Source organism: Tamandua tetradactyla, chromosome 8 (genome assembly GCF_023851605.1).
Source record: "Tamandua tetradactyla isolate mTamTet1 chromosome 8, mTamTet1.pri, whole genome shotgun sequence".
NCBI lineage: Eukaryota > Metazoa > Chordata > Mammalia > Pilosa > Myrmecophagidae > Tamandua > Tamandua tetradactyla.
Genome location: NC_135334.1, coordinates 103,866,335 through 103,885,780, shown reverse-complemented (window position 1 = coordinate 103,885,780; position 19,446 = coordinate 103,866,335). Strand labels below are relative to the sequence as shown.

Genomic DNA, 19,446 nt, shown 5'->3' with positions numbered 1-19,446 from the left:
GTGGCTCAGCAGGCAAGAATGCTTGCCTGCCACGCCAGAGGACCCAGGTTCGATTCCCGGTACTTGCCCATGTAAAAAAAAAAAAAAAAAATATGTGTGCATCATTTACGAAACTGTATTCTAAGGCACTACCTGTTTTGCTACCCAGTTATCCTTCTGGGAAAATCTCTATGATAAATTTTGCCAAAATGAATATCAGGGAAAAAACTTGTCTTTCTGGTCAATTTGTTTGCTTCTGTGGTACCACTGATTCTTGCCTGCCAAGTAGCTATCCTCTTTTCCTTCTTGCTAATTGAACCCCAGTTTTTTCAGGGTGACCATATGCCCAGTTCCTAAGGTTGCCAGAGTTAGCAAAAAAAGCATTAATAAAAATAAAGGACACCCATTTAAATTTGAATTTCAAACAAAAAATACATTTTTAGTATATGTCTCAAATATTAAATCTATTTAATGCGCAACAGAGGAACAATTTTCAAAAATGGTTTAGATCAAGTATAACTCATCTTATTCAATATTAGTGTATGTCCCTAGTCCTAACCTGGCTAGGACTAAAAAGGACTATTAACACCTTCCTTTTTAATATATACTATGAAAACATGAGTTAGAGAGATAGGGTGATAAGTCAGTGGAAAGTAGAGCTAAATAAAGAACAGACTTTCCCACCTTGCCTAGGCCTAGAGTTTTCCTTCTGTCCTTCAAATTGATAACACATTCCATTCCATGTTATTTCCTTGCTTGTTTCCTTGCTTGTTTTGAATGTAAAGCTTCATAGCTTTAGCTAGTTGACCCTACTCAGAATCCACAAATTTTAAATAAATCTATCCCAGAAAAAGAGAATGTGTTGATCTCCTTTTTTTCCTTTATGTTCCCCAAATTTGAGTAATTCTTTTATATTAAAAACTTCTGCTTGTATCTCTTTCTCTCTTTCTCTTTTTCTCTCCAATTCCTCCCTTCTTCTCTCCCTCTTTCCAGTTTCTTAAGTTCAGATTATATTTTCATCAAAGTTATACCCGTATGTAGTTTAGAAAGTTAACATACCTGTATTAGTTAGGGTTCTCTAGAGAAACAGAATCAACAAGGAACGCTCACAAATATAAAATTTATAAAAGTGTCTCACGTGACCCTGGGAACATGGAGTCCTAAATCCACAGGGCAGGCTGTGAAGCCGACGATTCCGATGGAGGGTCTGGAAGAACTCCACAGTAGAGGCTTGCCTGCTGAAGCAGGAAGAGAGCCTGTCTCTTCTGAATCCTCCTTAAAAGATTTCCAGTAATTAGATTAAGCATCACTCATTGCAGAAGACACTCCCCTTGGCTGATTACAGATGGAATCAGCTGTGGATGCAGCTGACGTGATCATGATCTAATTCTATGAAATGTCCTCATTGCAACAGACAGGCCAGCACTTGCCCAACCAGACAAACAGGTATCACCACTTGGTCAAGTTGACACATGAAGCTGACCATGACAGTACCCTATAAGTAGTTGCTGCCCAGTCTAATCATTAGAACTTTTTAATCTGTTTCTTCTTCCATTTTCATCTCAGCTTCTAAATTTCAAATTTATGATGCTTTTTCTTTGATCTTTCATTTAGAGGTTATACAAGTCTTACTGCCAGCTTTTTAGAAGTTGGCAAAAGTTATTATTAAGAATTTACTTTAGGGCAGGCCACAGTGGCTCAGCAGGCAGAGTTCTCGCCTGCCATGCCGGAGACCCTGGTTCGATTCCCAGTGCCTACCCAAGCTAAAAATAGGAAAGAAAGAATTTACTTCATTTCCCTAGTTCCACCTGTGCCTGTTAGCCCCACGTCTACAATCTGGCTAGTGAATAAAACCTCATGTCTTCTAACAGGATAAAGGAGCAGTCACCTGATAGTGCTGGTGGTGGTAAATGGGGTGAAGGGAATCAAAGGATTCCTTATACAGACTTTGAACCATTTGTCCTGTTTTTAGTTCCACTATGTATCTTCAGAGGCAATCTAATGTCTTCAATTCCTGAGGACTTCTGAAGCATAAAAGAACAGGTTTTTTATTGGCTTCCTACCTCCCTCCCCTGCCATTGCTCCTTTTTTCTTTCCTTCATTTTCTTGTCATTTATAATTTTATGAAGCAGTATATGTTTACTAAACTGTTGCCCTAATCTAATTCTTGCAGTGTTAGGGATCCTACATCGTGTAGTGATAAAGAACATGGTGTCTGTCTGGGCGGGCCGCGGTGGCTCAGCGGGCAAAGTGCTTGCCTGCTATGCCGGAGGACCTCGGTTCGATTCCCGGCCCCAGCCCATGTAACAAAAGCGGAGAAACAGAATACAATGGAACAGGAAAATGTTTAAAAATGTTTCCCTTTCTTCCTTCCTTCCTTCCTTCCATCCTTCCTTCCTTCTCTCTGTCTTTCCTTTGAAAAAAAAAAAAAAAAAAAAAAAAAAAAAAAAAAAAAAAGAACATGGTGTCTGGATTATCAGAAGTCCTGAGTTTATATGCCAACTCTGCCATTTCTTTGTATTATCCTATTAAGTTCAGTGAGTTCTCTGTTTGATTATTGTAAGTATGTTTACTCATAACTTACTGATAATCAGGTAGAAATTAAGGTCCAGAAATAGGGAGAAAATACATTCCTCTTAACTGCCCAGGGAATGTAGAAAAGGAACCAGACCCACAAGTAGTCTCAGCTAGGATCTTTGCCTCTTTGCTTGAAAGCTGCTTGTCCATGTTGCATGACCATCATTGCTGAAAGCAAGCTCCACAGGGTTAGGCAGTTTCCATTTAGAATTCCTTTTTGCACTGAGATAGCTGGGCCAGGACTAAATCCTGGGGCTTCTTAGTACTACTGTTAGTATTGAGATGTTGTGATTTTGTTATATCCCATGTCTTTGTCACATACTTCATGCCCCTATTCCACCCTCACCCCCATTCCTAATTTAAGAGACTTGAATGGCATTCTCCTAGGTCTTTTTTAACTTACTCCCAGGGACAGCACCAAGGGGTAAAAGGGTAGGAAATATTTATTATATATTATTTTCCAACCCTTCCTTAATTCCAGTCCTAGCTACACAATATCTGTCAGAAAGTCTTCTAATGTTCTGGTATGCAGGTGGCACTCTTCCCTTATTACCAATATTAGGGTAAGTTTTCTCCTGTTTTTATCATATTGATCATTTTGAAGGAACTCTGGGTAGGGAGCTAGATGGCCTCAACTTACTGTTTTGATTAAAATTGGTTGTCTTTTGCAAAATTATCCTTCATATCCCTTCTTATACTAAGATGTTTCTAAAGTAAGACGTACAAGAGGAAGATATCCAAGTGCTGTTTCTCTTTCTTTTTTTTTAAGTGCTGGTTTTTCTAGTGAGAAATTCATCACACATGTTCAGTTCCTTTCCTGCTTCCTCCCCTATCAAATCAGAAAGTGTTTAATATTGTGTTCTTTAATCAAAATTCATTCATTGCAAGACTGCATTTTGCATTTAAAAGCATTGAATGCAATAATTAATCAATTTGGAGGCAGGGGGCAATGCATCACGTCTAAAATCACAGTATCTGTATGACAGGAACTGAAGATAAATCCACTTTGGTTGTTTGAGGGTGTCTGGCAATGAATTTGTAGAATGTGCAGTACCTTTCCACATCATTCTCTAATTCTTCTTCTCCCATTGCCCTTTGTATAGCTTCTTGGGAGCTGTCCTTGTTTTAGTGCCATTTTCTACTTAGCCTTAATCTGTTCTTTCCTTTTCCCTATCTTAGTCTAGTAATAGTACTTATCATCTCTGAATAAGAAATTACATCCTCCAACTCCAGAGCATTTCTGCTGATTCAAACCCATGAGTATTCAAACTAGAGAGGCTGGGATGCATATTCCAAGACACCTGCAATTATTAGGACAGGACTGCCAGCCTTACAGGTGGAGGTCCAGAAGAGATTATCAGTAACAAGGAATGCCAAATTTGAGAGAATGGCATTTAGGACCTTTTGAACTTTTCTGTAATTATGCGTGTGATTCTTGGTTTCACAGAAAGCCGTCAATTTATGTTGATTTGTATAAAAATTAATATATATTACTCATACATGTCAATTCCTTATGTTTATACATTATTGTCATGCAACTAATCACACTTATTTATGTCATTAAATTTGTTCTGAATTTAGTTTCTGTTATGTTTACCTCCTTATTTGATTAAAATATCCTTCCCACAGCCCTTCATCTCTGCTGCTAACACTGTACTCCAGGCTCTCATTATCGCTTGCCCATTCATACTCTACTCTCCACACAGCAGACAAAGACATCTTTTTTTAAACATAAATCAGATCACATCATATCTGTGCTGAAAATCCTCCACAGATGTCACTTTGTACCTGTAATAAAATCCAAACCCTTTTGTTGTCCATAAGCCCTAACTGTCCCCTGTAGATCTCTCTAGGCTCTTTTCATTTCTGCTCTTCCTCCCATTCACTACTCTTCAACCACACTAGCCTTCTCTCCTTTCCTTGAGCTCAACAAATTTATTGTTGCCATCGGATCTTTGCGTTTGCTACTTTTCCCTTCTCTTTCCCCAGATCTTTCTGTGGCTGGCTCATTCATGTCTGATATTACATATTCCATTCTTAGCCTTCCCTGATCATTATACTTAAAACAACCCTTTTATCTCCCCTCACTGTCTATTCCGTTTCTTTGTTTTAGTCTTTACAGCTCATATATCATTACCTTGATTCATTGTATTTATTTATTGTCATCTGCATTTTCCCCTCAAAAAAATGTAAGATTTTAACTGTTATTGTTTCCTGCTGTATTCCCAATACAGCAAGTGAATTATAGTATACTGTGAATTACAGTATTAAGAACCTTTTGGAAGGTGTTTAATACTGATTGGATGAACTTAGAGTGAATTCTATTTATACAGATGCAGTCTTCTTACATTGTTACTCTTGTACCATAGCTGTCTACAGCTTTTTTGTTTCGTAAATAATTAAAAGAAACCTAGATCCTGGATTGAAAATAGTAGTATTGACTTCTTCTCTTGAAGACCTTTATGATTATTGTTATTATTTTAACATGAATTTCAAGAAGTCATATTCACTTTGATTTCATAGGTCATAACCATTTCAGGGTAATAAAAATGCAGCATGTTTGGAAGTTAAAGTTTAAGAGATGGTTTAGAAATAGCAAAATTATTCAAAAACATAAGATACCTTACCACCCACTACCTCGTATATTTAAGTATATGATACTGTTCCCTAGATAGATAGACCCTAGAGAAAAGAGCTGCTGTCTTCCCAAGTATCTACCAATCTCTTCTCTCCCAGTTTACTTGAGCCTTCTTAATAAGAATGCATTGTTATTTCCTATCCCCTCCTGTGTAGCACCCACATTGCTAGGATATTTCATTCATAGTCATCTGTTGGATCTCTTGTTGTGAAAGTGCAGCTACCTGATTCCTTTTCTCATCTTATGGGACCTTTCTAAAGGAATTATCATCTGCCTCCAGATTTCTTTATCACTTCCATTTTGGGCGCAAGAATTACTGAATCTTGTTAGTATTTTCCCATGCTTCATCAGGAGAAACATGTACAACTTCCCCAGGCCTGCTCTTCTGGAAAGTTACAGTACACCGTTTTCCTCTGGTGGAAAAGTACAGCAGATCTCTTGTATTAGACCTAGCATAACCAGTAGTTCTTATAGCCTCTTAAAATCTACAAAACCCTAACCCATTCACTGTCCAGTTGTCTTACCATTAAAGTACTCCATTACCTAGCAAAGGAAAACAATTATTTTATAATTGTATTTTATATCCTAAAAATGAGATTTAAAGTGAAATGTCAGTTGTTTATTGTATTTTTTTGGTTTTCATTGGTGAGTTATTATTCTTTTATACTTATAGTTACTGTGAGCTGTCTGCTCAATTTTTATTTAAGCCGTTACGTCTTGTGTTTGCTTCTGGTCATCACTTGAACCTTTCTTAGTAATTAGTCAGCCTAGGTAGTCCTGAATTGACCATTTACTTTCTGCCGTCTTATTATTATTTGATCTGCATTTAATAATTGAGGGGATAAAAAGAAACCAACTCCCCAGATTTGATTTCATATGTGCTATGTGCTTGTAACAGCTTTTCTTCCAGAAGAATATATAAAACAAAGGCATGTGAAACCACATTAACTATTATGTTTCCCTGTTTCTCCTTCAGCTTATGATATCCTATCAGGTAAGCAGAATTATGACTAAAGATATATAATTGATGCATTAGTATTCCTTTCACTGACAAATTGTTTCTCATTCTGATCATGTCAAAAATTTGCTGTTGAGGGTATGTTTAGATTATCACAGAAGATAGCTGGATATTTCTTTAGTGTCTTGTGGGGGGACCCCCTTTTCATGTTCTTTACTCGCAGTAAGGAGAAAGTAGTTCACTGTCAAAGGAATTGGCCCAGTCACCACTCCAGAGATTGTCGTGGAAAAATGCACACACATACACACAAAATAAATAGTGAATCTGAATAGTCCTTATTCCTTAAGATTATATTCCATTGTGTTCTAAATTTTACAATGTTGTCATGATATCTGCATTTTCAAATAATTCATGTGCCTGCTTTGACAGTACCTTTGGTTTATATTATAATTTATTTCACCTTGATAGATTGGATATACTGATAAACTGAAAAGTGAGCTAGTGTACAAAATGTGTGTTTTAGAGATAACTTCGAGTTACAGATGGAATAATGGAAAGTAAATTGCCACTTTTCCTGTGACAGTGGTAATGCTAATAGTTGAAGTATATTTATATTTATATTTATAGAGCCTTTCCTTGATCCCTAAGTGATTTATAGCTATCATCTAATCCTAGAAAATTCCCTATACATAAAATGGTGGTAGCCCCTATATTCTAGGGGTATTAATACCCATATTGCTTAAGTGAGTTGCCCAAGGTCATTCAGTGAGTTGTTGGTGGAGCTAGAAATAGAATCCAAGTCTCCTGACTCCCAATTCAGTTCTTTATCCTTGATACAGTTTTCTATCTTCTATACCCCTGCTGCGTCTCATGGGAAAAGAAGTTAATCTTCTAGCTATTAATAGCCACCAAACTGGTGATAGCAGCACAGTGGAGAAAAGTAACTGTCTTTATATTGCAGCATTAGTATAAAAATATCTGGTAATGGAAAATTTGACAAATGTCATGTTAAAGGTAATGGAAAATTATTTTAAGATCTGGATCTCATTTATCTAGTTCTCAGAAAAGTAAAATTCCTTAGTAGAATAGGGATCATATTTTTCTTCCTGTTTTTAAATTGTATTTCCTAGAGGGTAATTGTCAACCTAGCCATAGCAAAACCTGTTGTCTACTAACATATAAGAATAATGCATGTATTGTTGGTGATTACTTTAAGTATATTTTCTAACTTAACTGTAAATTTTAATTGCTTTATTAAATTATACAACACCTATTTTCAGTTTTGAGAGTTATTTAAGTTAGCTTTGCATAGTAACGTCCATATAACATCAGTTGGAAATTTTCCTTCATGATTAAAAAACATGGTCAGAAACACACATTATAGTTTCTTCCTTGGGCAATATACTCTAAGTAAGACATTTCATATCAGGCACTGTGAAGTTTGCCAGAATTAAATAGGGAGAACAGAAAAAAAGGCTAAGAAATGTGAGATAAGCAAACACGCTGGAACTGATCCAGTTTATTGTCACAAATGTAGTCAAATCATTGTTTTCCACATTAACAGTATTTGAGAAGTATACTTAAATATTTAATCATGTCTGGCATTGTGGAAAGTCACAGTTAAGTTCAAATGAAACAATTTGCTCCTTTTTTGTACCAAAGAATAAGAAGAATTCCCCTAGTAAAAATCTCTGAACACTATGTTTCTGTTTAAAGATTACTGAAAGTCTTTAATCAGAAAAATAACAATCAGAATTATGTTTTAACTGTAAGTGGAGTAGAGGTGGGACTGGGAAATGCAAAAGAGATGGTAAAAATCTAGTTGTCTGAGGCCCAGGCAACTGAGAAGATAGTAGCAAAAAGATAAATAAAAGTAAGAGAGTATAGGGGCTGTTTGGGGTTTTCTTTTTTCTACTTATTTCTTTTTCTGGAGTAATGCAAATGATCATGGTGATGAATACACAACTATGTGATAATACTGAGAACCATTGATGATACACTTTGTAAGGTCTGTGGTATGTGAATAGATCTCAATGAATATTTAAAAAAGAAGTAAGAGAGTGTAGAGTAAAAAGACTAAGAGGGTCAAGTAGGGCTAGATGTATACATTACTGGATGAAGGTAATAGTGGAGACAGGGTGACAGAGGCATTGAAGAAATACTGAAAATATCATTTTGAAAATATACAGAAGTTGTATAATAGGTGTGGAAAGAGGCTGTTAAACTTGGAGACCCCTTGATATTTGAAAGACTTGCTTTTGTAGAGTGGCAAGGGTCAAAGATAAAATACTCTGAAGTCTTCATTTATTTTGGTATTAAATCTGATTCCTTGTAAGCCAGTTGATCATGTGTGATTATAGGAGATAAATCAAGTAACTGGAATGTTTAATTGATTACCACACCCGAAATAATAAGAGATAGTTATTTCATCCACCTGGGACATTATTGGTTATTGTCATTCTTATTAATTCAGACTAAACTTCCACTCATTTAGTAACAAATAGGTGTGAAAAATAGAGGTTTTACAATAGAGTTACTAATCTCTGCCTGTACAAATGTTGAATCCTTTTTTCTTTATCTTAAACCCAAATTAAACATGAAAGCTAAGAAATTGCTTGTGAGTTTTGTTGGAATTGGTTGTAAATTTGCTCCCATAATTACCTAATATCTCAAAATGACTGTATTTATAAATTAATATTAATATTAGAAACTTACTATTTATTTTCTGTTATAGAATTCCTTTAGAATAACTTTAAAGTTATTATCAATAAACTACTTTTTCCCCTTTCAAATTTTTACGAATTAGCAGAAAATATGTATCATTATTGGTGGTTTCTTTTGTTGATTGATGGGGTTATTGGTAAACAATTTTGGAAACATTGAGCTTTTTTTAATTTGTTGAACAGGCACATCTTCAAGTGAATCTAATGCACTTAAAATTCCTCCACAAAAAAGGACTCGGAGAAAACTAATGCCTTCTCCCTTGATAGCAAAACATAACCAAAAGTCTACACTTTCTGAAAGTATGCAGCTCAATGATTCTCTCAGCAAAGAACTTCAGCCTATTGTTTATACTCCAGAAGACTGTAGAAAAACTTTTCCAAATCCATCAGCTGTGCCCTTCATGAGACCGTCGTCACGTCCCACAAGTTTTCAGGCCATAGGCTCCAAAACCGACAGTGATAACTCTCTGAAAATGTTATGTGAAGTCGAGATCCCTCTTAGCAGGAGAACTGAATATGGAGAGGAAAATTTTGACTCTACATTTACTGTATGTGAAGACGCCAAAAGCTTGAAAAGTGAAGTGCCTGAACAAGAATCACTGCCAAACAGTAGCAAGATTTTGCAAAGGTACAAAAAAAAGAATATTTGCTAATTTAATTATTTCTTGTTGTTTTACATAGTTTTTAAATTATCAGCTTTCTTTCCTTCTTTAGATATACTTGTGGACTATTTCATAGATGAAGTATACTTTCTTGATTACAAAACAGTCAGTATTTTACTATCATTAAAGCTTAATATCTTTCCCTCCAACTATTACTCTACTAATGCAGCATGTTGGTCTTAAATTTGATAGCTTTAGTCAGTTAACTCTCATTAGGCTAGGAGAGACCTTAAGTTATACCTAGTTTATTCTTCATACTCCAAAGTTAAATAATACAAGCCATAATCAGAGGATTGCCAAGTTTATTATTCATTTTTATCTTCACAAAAAGAAGTGCTACAGTTTGTGCTGACATTTAGCAAACCTCATATTATTCTGATTGGTCATATGTCTAAGGTATGGTTGACCACATGTCATCCAGGCAAATATATATTTCTCACTTCATCTATATATAATAGCACATAAGGGAAGAAAAATACTTTCACTTTTCTATGCTGTTGGGAATACAGAAATCTCTCGAATAGCAACTCTACCTGTGATATAAAAAAATAACAAAACCCAGGACAAGAGAGGGATGTGTTATAGTACAGAAAAAAATGTTTTCTTTGTTTATAAATACCAAATGGTTTTCTGCTTATGGAAGTGCCTGCCCCTTGTTTCTCTGTAATATAAATCAGAATCATTCTTATTTTTCACTATTTAATGTACAGGCTTGAACCTTCTTCATTCTCAACAAAACAGTCTGTGCCTATACCAAGCATAGTGCCCTCCTACATGGCAATGACTACTGCTGCCAAAAGGAAACGGAAATTAACAAGGTACCATTAAATGTAAATTGTTTCAGTTCCTTTACTTGTATAAAATCATCCTTATACATTGTTTCCTAACAGCTGTTTTTTATTTCTTGTAATTAGAATGTCAATTCATATTTAAGCATACATGTGGTAAATTGTTCTGTTTGCAGTCCTGGACTGATATTATCAAAGGGAGAACTTACTTGATAAAGCCCAAGTTATTTCACTTGATATTTTTGTATGTAAGGTATACTGTGTTTCAGATTATTAAGAATAAAAAAGTCTTCTAACTTTCAAAAATGTCACTTAATTTTAACTTTAACAATTTTAAATTTTACAATTTTTACTCATGTAAATAATTTTTCATTTAGATATTTCCTGAATTTCATCAGTTCTAAGATTATTTTAATGGGCTTTAATATATGTTTAAAATTTAGTCACAAAAAAACCTTAGTGAGTGAAGAGTCTCAAATTTCTGGCTGTGACAGTGTAGATTATATCAAACCAATCTACCCATCAAGAACAATTGTAAAAGCTGCATAAAATACAACTACTAGCTCTGTGAAGGCACTGGAGAACAACCAAGGAGTTGAAGGACCAAGATCCCAGTAAAAAGGAAAATAAACCTTCTCTGCCTTTTCTTTTTCCATTTGGGCACTTGGAAAATCATGGCATTTAAGGCATAGAGACCAAACAGGAAATGGAAGCCTAGAGTTATCAGAGTGTCACTGAGCTAGGGAAGCAAAAACATTCTGTGCAACTTTTGACCTCAAGATACTTGTCAAGTTTCTAAATTGTGTGGAATAAAAGGCCAATAAACTGAGCATAAAGTAGTGCTAAGAGGCTATAAAATGTTAAGCAGAGTTTTAACATTCTCATGGGCTAGAACACAAAAAAATGAAGATCGGGGATCATCATGAAGGAGAGGCTCCATTAAAGCATGCCCAGGATTTTATTCATGACTCCAAAGGCAGTGCTTGAGGAAGAGAGCAAACTGTAAATAAATTAGGTCTTGAAAGCCTGAAACAGAGCCTTAGACTATCTGATTCCCTAACTGGATCTAAGTAATCTGCCTGCTTTCCAGAGAAAGATAAATCTTCTCTGGAAGAATATGTCATCCAGAGCATCTATAGTTTTTTTTATATACAGTTCTTGGCATTTAATTAAAAAATTTGCCAAGTATGCCTGGACACAGGACCAAATGACAGAAAATGAGAAGAACAAAATAAATTAGAGAAGCAGTGATCCATAAGTGATATTAGATATGGGGGTTCTCAGACAGGGACTTTAAACTTTAACTGTGGTTGGACAGTGTGACAGTGGTTCAATGGCAGAATTCTCACCTGCCATTCCAGAGACTCGGTTCGATTCCCAGTGCCTGCCCATGCAAAAAAAAACATGTAATTAAATTCAACAACACAGATGATAAGACAGAGATTTCACCAAAGAACTAGATTCTATTAAAATAAATAAAATGAATATTCTAGTATTGAAACAATAACTAGGAACACAATAAACCAATTAAACAGATTAGACACCACAAAAAAGAGTATCAGTGAACTGGAGGTTAAGTTGAAAGAAAATATATAAACCAATGCAAAGAAGTATAAAAAGATAGAAAATAATTAAAGAGTCATATTCAGAGGGTCTAGTAATGCGCATTTCAAGTCTCAGAAGGAAATGAGAGAAAGAATGGTGAAAAATAGTATTTGAAGAGATACTGGCTGATCATTTCCAAAACTAGCAAAAGACAGCAAATCACAGATTCAAGAAGTACTGAAAACCACATGAGGGATTAATAGAGAAATATACCTAGATATTTTATAATAAAGTAGCTAAAGACCACAGACAAAATAGAAAATCTTAAATGTACTGAGTTTAATGAGAAGTCCATTATTTTATAATCCTACAGCATTGACTGCATCGTAATACATTCAGTAAATATAAAATGGATTTGACTTACTCTGCCTCTTTATTTTTTTAATTTTTTTTATTTATTTGCTATGTGATTGTGGAGAGGAGAACAAAACCTTAAGATAATTGTTTTTGATTCCTATTTTCCACCATGGTCCATTATCATTTGGTCTAGAGGACACAAATCTACCAAATAGCCCACTAATTTGTGCCACACAAAGAATCTTAGATAAATGAATTTAAAATCTATCCTTGTCCCTCCAAAACAAACAGCAGAGCCTTGGAATGTGTAGGTTTAAAATTCAGGTTGAATTTTCCTCAATTTCTCTGACTATTCATGACATTTAAAAAATTATATTTTGCTAAAGCACAAATTTGGATTGTTTAATTAGGCTCATATATGAGAGTGAGTCACTTAATGAGCAGCTCTAGCTAACCACCCTCATCTGTTTCATCAATTTTATATTACTAATTTTCATTATGTCAGTTGTTTCATTCTTCCCATTAATTATTGTTGGTGAGCTTTCTAGTCTGTCACTGATAGCATGCACCGTTGTGTTAAACTAGGATGTGGCAGAAGTTTATAACTAAGAATAATTTTTTTTTTTTGCATGGGCAGGCACTGGGAATCAAATCCGTGTATCTGGCATGACAGGCGAAAACTCAGCCTCCTGAGCCAACATGGCCTGCCCAAGAATAATTTTTAAATGTAGTCATAGGCAAAATCAGATTATTTTGATTTTTGAAATGTTCAGGCATATGAATTGGTGTATTTGGAGTGCTTTAAATTAAAAGACCTTCACACAAGCAACTAATATCATGAAATAACTATTAAAGAGTATATAAAGAAAGTAACTTGATTTCTTATAGCCTGTTAATTGCTCTATTACATTCCTTTTGGTACCAATAATTAGATCCGGCCATTACCTAAAGTTAAAAGAGATTAATGATACAAATGTGCATAATTACTTTTAAAAAGAAATCTTCCTTTTCCTAATTAAATCTACATGAACTTGAGAGTAAGAAACTCTGGTATTTTCCACTTAGTTTCATATCTATATTCTATATATAGTTTTAAAGATAGTAAGGCTCTATATGTATGTGAGTCCCAAAGCACTAGATATTAAAAAACAACTAGCAAACTGAAATTTTACTTATTCCTTAGATTAGGAATATTAGATTTTAATCTTAGTTTATTTAATATCAGTATAGCAGACCGTTTGACTAAATGAACAGTCCAATAAATATAGTGTGTGTGTGTGTGTATATATATATATATATATATATATATATATATGTAAGGTTTTTACTTTTAAACTATATTTATCAAAGCTTTGGAAATTTTGTGTTTGATTGGCTTGGGGTTTTTTTTGTTTATTTGTTTTGTTTGTTTTCTGTGCAATCTTTCTTGGCACCTAAAAATGGTCTCACGCCATTCATTTTTGGTTTGTTTTAAAAGATGTCTAATTACTCCAACTAGAAATTATCTCAACTGAAAGAATATGAGATATATTATGTTTAGTAAGCAGAAACATTCTACTTATTTGTTTAAGGGAACAAAAGGTTAGTCTTAACTTTTATTAATGATTATGGAAATATGTTTAGTACAGAGTTTGGCAGAATTTTCAGATATATTCTCAATACAGTCTTTACCATAATTTAAATTTGCACTCCTATCAATTTTATGTCTTTTTATTTTATGATCCAACTTACAAATGTTAAACATTTCCTCCATGGACTCCTTTATCTAAATCCTAAAAAAAATTTTGTATATTTTGCTTTTATATAAATATACAACTTATTTACTTAGCCTTGGATTTCATTCCTAGATATATGAGCTTTATTCATATGGATTTATTTAAAAAAAACTGATTTTTAAATAAGAACATGCTATGAGTAGAAATTAAGATCCTGAAACTAACAAGGTAAAGAATCATATAGAATAATAAAGACAACTTTAAGAAAAATTGTAGGGAAAAGCAGAGTTTATCAAAGATAGCCAATGATATTAATGTGTATCTTTAAGGAATTACTTATCAACTAACCACAAAAATAATTTCTACCTTGGCCAACTGATATATACATTACCAAAACAGAACTGTAATAATTTATTTAGCACCATTTAGGAACGCAAAGTTTGTACAGCTAAATTTGTTTACTTATATAACACTAGTACTTCATTGTCACTATTTTGGATAGTTACCATTTACATTCTTGTATGGAGTAGGTACAATCACCATTATGACCCCACAATCATTTCTGTCAGGGTCCCTAGAAAATTGAAGTATATCAGCTGAGTTGTTTTTCCCTGCACTCAGTGTGCTCATGCCTGACTATTTTTCTTTTCTATCATCCCCTTCTGATGCTTAAATGAGCATACCACTAGCCCATCTTCTCCCTTTCACACGAGCATACACCCACACCAGTTTTAGGTTACCAGAAGGCTGCAAATAAAACAGAAGATTCCTGTTGTTAACTTAACAGTCAAATTAGCATCTACTTGTAAAATGCCAGTAGTAATTTCATTAAGCAGAAATTCCTTGATAATTAGCTTATTTGTCAATTTGGGGACAGGAGAAGATGGTTAAAACTCTATCCTCTTTAGGGTTAAGGAGAATTGCTGTCTTTCAGAGCCTACATCAAGCTCATCTCATTCACAGAACCTTCCATTTCTTCCCCCAAAACACAGGAATATATATAGCCCTTGTAGTTTGAAAACTTGTGGCACTATTCTTTATTCTGTCTTGTATTATTTTGAGTATTTGTCTTATTTTTTCCCTTCTACACTGTATATCCATTAAATAAGCTTTTAAAACGGGTTATGTAATAAGCTTTTAAAACGGGATATGTCATTGGTATATCCTGAATCATAAGACCGTAATAGGTATTTCTTAATATGTCAACTCAAAACAAGTTAGAAACTTGACCCATTTATAATGTGAGATTGATAAAAAAAAATCTTGTGGATAGAACAAATGAAAGTGTCATCTTTTTTACAGTTTAATTTCTGAAATTACAATGATAAGGGACAGATTTAGTCTTACCATCCTTTGATTTAAAGCCAAGGTTTCCAAACAATCCCGCTTGTTTAGATTCCCCAGATTAGAGTACTTGTTTTAAATTTGCAATATGAGCTGTTTTTAACTCTTGTGATTATGTACTGCTTATCTCTACACGTTGAATAACAATGCTCACTTGTATTCCAGCAAAGCACCCAGAAATATCCTGCTCCTGAATCATTATATATACCTACAATCATAATATCCACTTTGAATAAGTATCATTAAAATCACACACAGCTAATATCTCTGTGGGCCAATTTTTGTTGCCTGAGAATGTTTTAGAATTTAGAGTTAAAAAAATGCTTTACTGAAATAAAAAATTTTCCTTTCAAGTTCTGCATCAAATACTCTATTAACTGCTGCGGTAAATTCTGGATTTGCCAAACGTGTTCGACAAGATAGTTCAAGTGATAAACATTTACAAGAAAACAGACCAACAATAGGTATGTCTCAGCTTTTTTATTTTCTTTTGATATTCAATTGCGCTATTACCTAGCATACATAATCATATATTACATTTTTTACAGTGTTTTCATAAGCATCTCCTTTTATCTACTCAAAACCTGTATTACATGGTTTAACAAGTATTATTATCCACATGCTACAAGTAAGGTAACTTAATACCCAAGATCACACAAATATTTTTGTGGTGGAGCAGAACTCAGAACTCAATCTCCTCACTCTACATTCTGTCCCCTTTTCATCATATACCATACTGCTTCAGATTACAGTAGAATTGGTAAATAATTTAGCTAATAACTGAAATAATTAGCTGAATGTGTTATTTAATAGGTTACTGATTATGTTTTACCCATGATATGTCTACTTGAAGTTTTTCTCTTAGCCTATTGTTTTTAATAATTTGGCCTCTAATTCATTTGTGCCAACTTGTGTCTATACCTAGTTACAATCATATACTCCCATTTCGGTGGACTCTTGGCAAATTAAAGACGATGTTAAAAGGGGTGGCTCCATTCACTCATGAGTAACATGAGCCAATCCATGGTAACAAAACCCTTCTTCAGTGGGATTAGAGATATATATCATTGACTGGATTCTAGGGCTTGTTGTCCAGACTTTTGTCTCAGCTCACACCACAGTTCCTAAGACTACATTCTATAACTATCTACTGACTAAGTACTCACCTTGTGCTGGGATAAATAGAAAGCTCTATAAGATTCAGTTTGTTTCTTCTCTAAAGAGAAGTACTAATAATAGTACTATAATAGTAGTAAAATGATAGTACTTGAAATTTAAGAGAATCTCTTGAAATAATAAATGTTTCTGAGAATAACATGAGAACTTTTATTTCTTTCTGTCAGTGCTCTTTTATTAGAGTAATATAAAATATTTCAGTAACTTTGCCATACTGTTGATAAATATTTCCTCACTATGGTAGCTAGTGGCAGTTGTTTGCCATAAGTTCAATGGTAATGGCTTTCATGCAAATAAAACAAACACTAGTATCTTGAAAAGTAAAATTTACTATAATTATTTGGTTTGATGCACCATATTTAATAATGTCTGAGTGTCTGTAGACACTATAGATATGTACTGCCCTAATAGTCTCCTGAAAAACTTTTCCAAGAAGTCATAATTCTGCAAGTAAATAATAAGTTATGAAAACTCTCAGACCATAGATACTTGGTTTTCCTAATGTGTTTATTTTTCCAGCACAGTAAGTATAAAACTGCATCATCTATCTCATGGATAAAAAGAGATGAATTAAAAATTACAATGGAGAAAAAAGTGGGAGATGATACTAAACTACAGTGTATTCAAAAAAAAAATTCTAAAGCTAAAAGATTATGTGTTTTAAGGATAATGGAGAGTTTACAAAGAGGTATTAGTTTGTAAGGGAAGACGGTATTTTATGTACATTGGGGCATCCAAGTGAAAATGCCCTAATACACATCAGGAATTACTAGAAAAGTGATAGAGAATTGGTCCTGCCTTATTTAGAATGTATTCAAGTGAGCTCTCCAACTGACAGTATAGAAATAAACCTAGAGGGACCACACTGTAAAAAAAGGCAACTGTTTTTGACAGAGCAGTTAGAGAAGAAATAACGTCAAGAGAATATGGTGTCCCTAAAACTAAAACCTAATGTGACCAAGAAAATGGGTAAGAGATTAATCTGTTCCAGGTAGAAGTCAATGGCACCTTGTTACAGCACCCTCACCTCACAGTGAGTTGACAATCACTGTGAAAACGATGAAGAACCATAAGAACGGGCTAGAGAGACAGACTGCATATGAGGGTGGCTTCTACAGGAAGAAGGCTGTTAGGATCAGGATCATTACTTGAAGAAGTACAAGATTCACATACCTCTTCTAAATTAGGAAAACATGGAAGTTTAAAAGCCCTCAGGAAATTATCTAAAAGATGAGAAAAAAAGTATGATAAAAGAAAGAAACAAATGCCTTGGAAATTAGTCTTTTATTAGTTTAGAAGGAATAATAGCCAATGCTGTGTTTGTATATAGGTGTTATGTACACTGAAACTTGAGTTTGCATTATGGAGAAGTATCTTTATTATTATTTTTAGTAACAAATTTTTAATAAATGTACATCACTATTACAAAGAGTTAATAATAGAATGGTATATGGGGGAAATCTACATCTTGCAAACTATGGACTATAGTTAACAGTAATATTTTAATATTCTTTCATCAACAGTAACAAATCTACCACACCAGTGTCAAGGGTCAATAATAGGGGGGCATAAAGGTGTTTTTGTTTTGTTTTTTAATTTTTATTTCCTGTTTTGGAGTAAAAAAAATGTGTTGATTGTGGTGATGAATGCACAACTATGTGATGATACTGTGAATCTTTTTACACTTTGGATGGATTGTATAGTATGTGAATAATCTCAATAAAATTGCTTAAAAAATCATGTTAACAAATGTCTGTTTGTGTCTTTGCCCTTAATTTCAAGCATAAGTCTTCCTTCTTAGGGTTATAATTTTCAACAAATTTTTATATAAGTGAAATAAATGGTGAAAACTCTTATTGAATAATGCTTATGTATCTTTTATTTGTTCTACAGGCTATAAAAGAAACATCCATAATATAAATGCAAATGCAGTTACAAAATTTGGAAGAAGCACTTCAAAAGAAAATCTAAGATAAGTGACTTCAAAATCAAAGCAAATAAACTTGATCAAGTCTGGTTTTAAAAGTGTTTATTGTCAGTGCCCTTTTAGAAACTTACTTTTAAAATCTTCGAAGGAAGACCATCTTAAAGCTAGGTTTACACAAATACCTTAAACAACTGAAAGAAAACTCCTTTGTCTTCTTTTTGTATTTTAAGTACATATTAACTTTCAACAGAAGAGAGTATGTTTTAAATTCCTAAAATATTTGTTATCCTTTGAAATCCTTAAATCAACATTGTGAAAGTTTAGTTTTATTATGTTGCAACAAATTAGTTAGAACATATTAGAAAACAATAGTGGGTTATTCTTACTGTTTATAGAAAATGAGAACAATTTAGAAATGATGTAATTATGGCCCACGATGTATTTAGTCTTCTCTTATGTTTCTATACATATTTTTGGCTTCCCTTTCCAAAAATATTTTGATGTAAAAAATGTAGATAAAATGTGCCCATAAAGTTGTTGTAAATATTATTTAAATAGTCATGGTGAATAAAATACTAATGTTGTTCCTTGGTACTTGATATATTAAAGACGTAGATTTTAAAGTATTTGGTTCTCTTGTCCCTTTACTACCTCTTATATAACTTAATCTGTTATTTTATGTAGAATATAAATTTTGTAGATTTGTATGTCAGATTAGACCAAGATATGTGACACCACAGCCAAGTCTGAAAATACTCCATAGGTTCTTTAATAATAATGAAAAAATGTCTTAGTCATTCCTGCTACTGTAGGAAGTATCTGGAACTGTAACTTAACTGTATAACCATGCTTTCTTGTTTGGCTTCCTTATTTATTAAACAAATATTTGGCTAAATGCACTTTATTTATCTAAAAAGTAGACCAATCATAAATATTCAATTCAATGAATTTTCACAAACTGAAAACACACACATAACCAACACTCAGATAAAGAAACAGAAAATTACCAGTACCCCAGAAGCCTCCTTGTGCCCTCTCCCAGTCATTGCCTCCTACA

The 19,446-nt window shown here is 33.7% G+C and overlaps 1 protein-coding gene across 4 annotated transcripts in view; it reads left to right on the top strand.

Moving 5' to 3' along the window:
- KIF18A (kinesin family member 18A) overlaps positions 1-19,015 on the top strand; it is a 112,859-nt gene extending 93,844 nt beyond the window's left edge. For 3 of the 4 annotated variants that reach the window (XM_077114268.1, XM_077114270.1, XM_077114271.1), the window contains 5 exons: positions 6,171-6,188; positions 9,059-9,503; positions 10,248-10,355; positions 15,641-15,750; positions 18,356-19,015. In XM_077114268.1, coding sequence (XP_076970383.1) covers positions 6,171-6,188; positions 9,059-9,503; positions 10,248-10,355; positions 15,641-15,750; positions 18,356-18,438 — 764 coding nt within the window. In that variant the 3' untranslated portion in view covers positions 18,439-19,015. The remainder of the gene's footprint in view (positions 1-6,170; positions 6,189-9,058; positions 9,504-10,247; positions 10,356-15,640; positions 15,751-18,355) is intronic. The other variant, XM_077114272.1, reaches the window with a different exon arrangement.
- Positions 19,016-19,446: the final 431 nt, after the last annotated feature.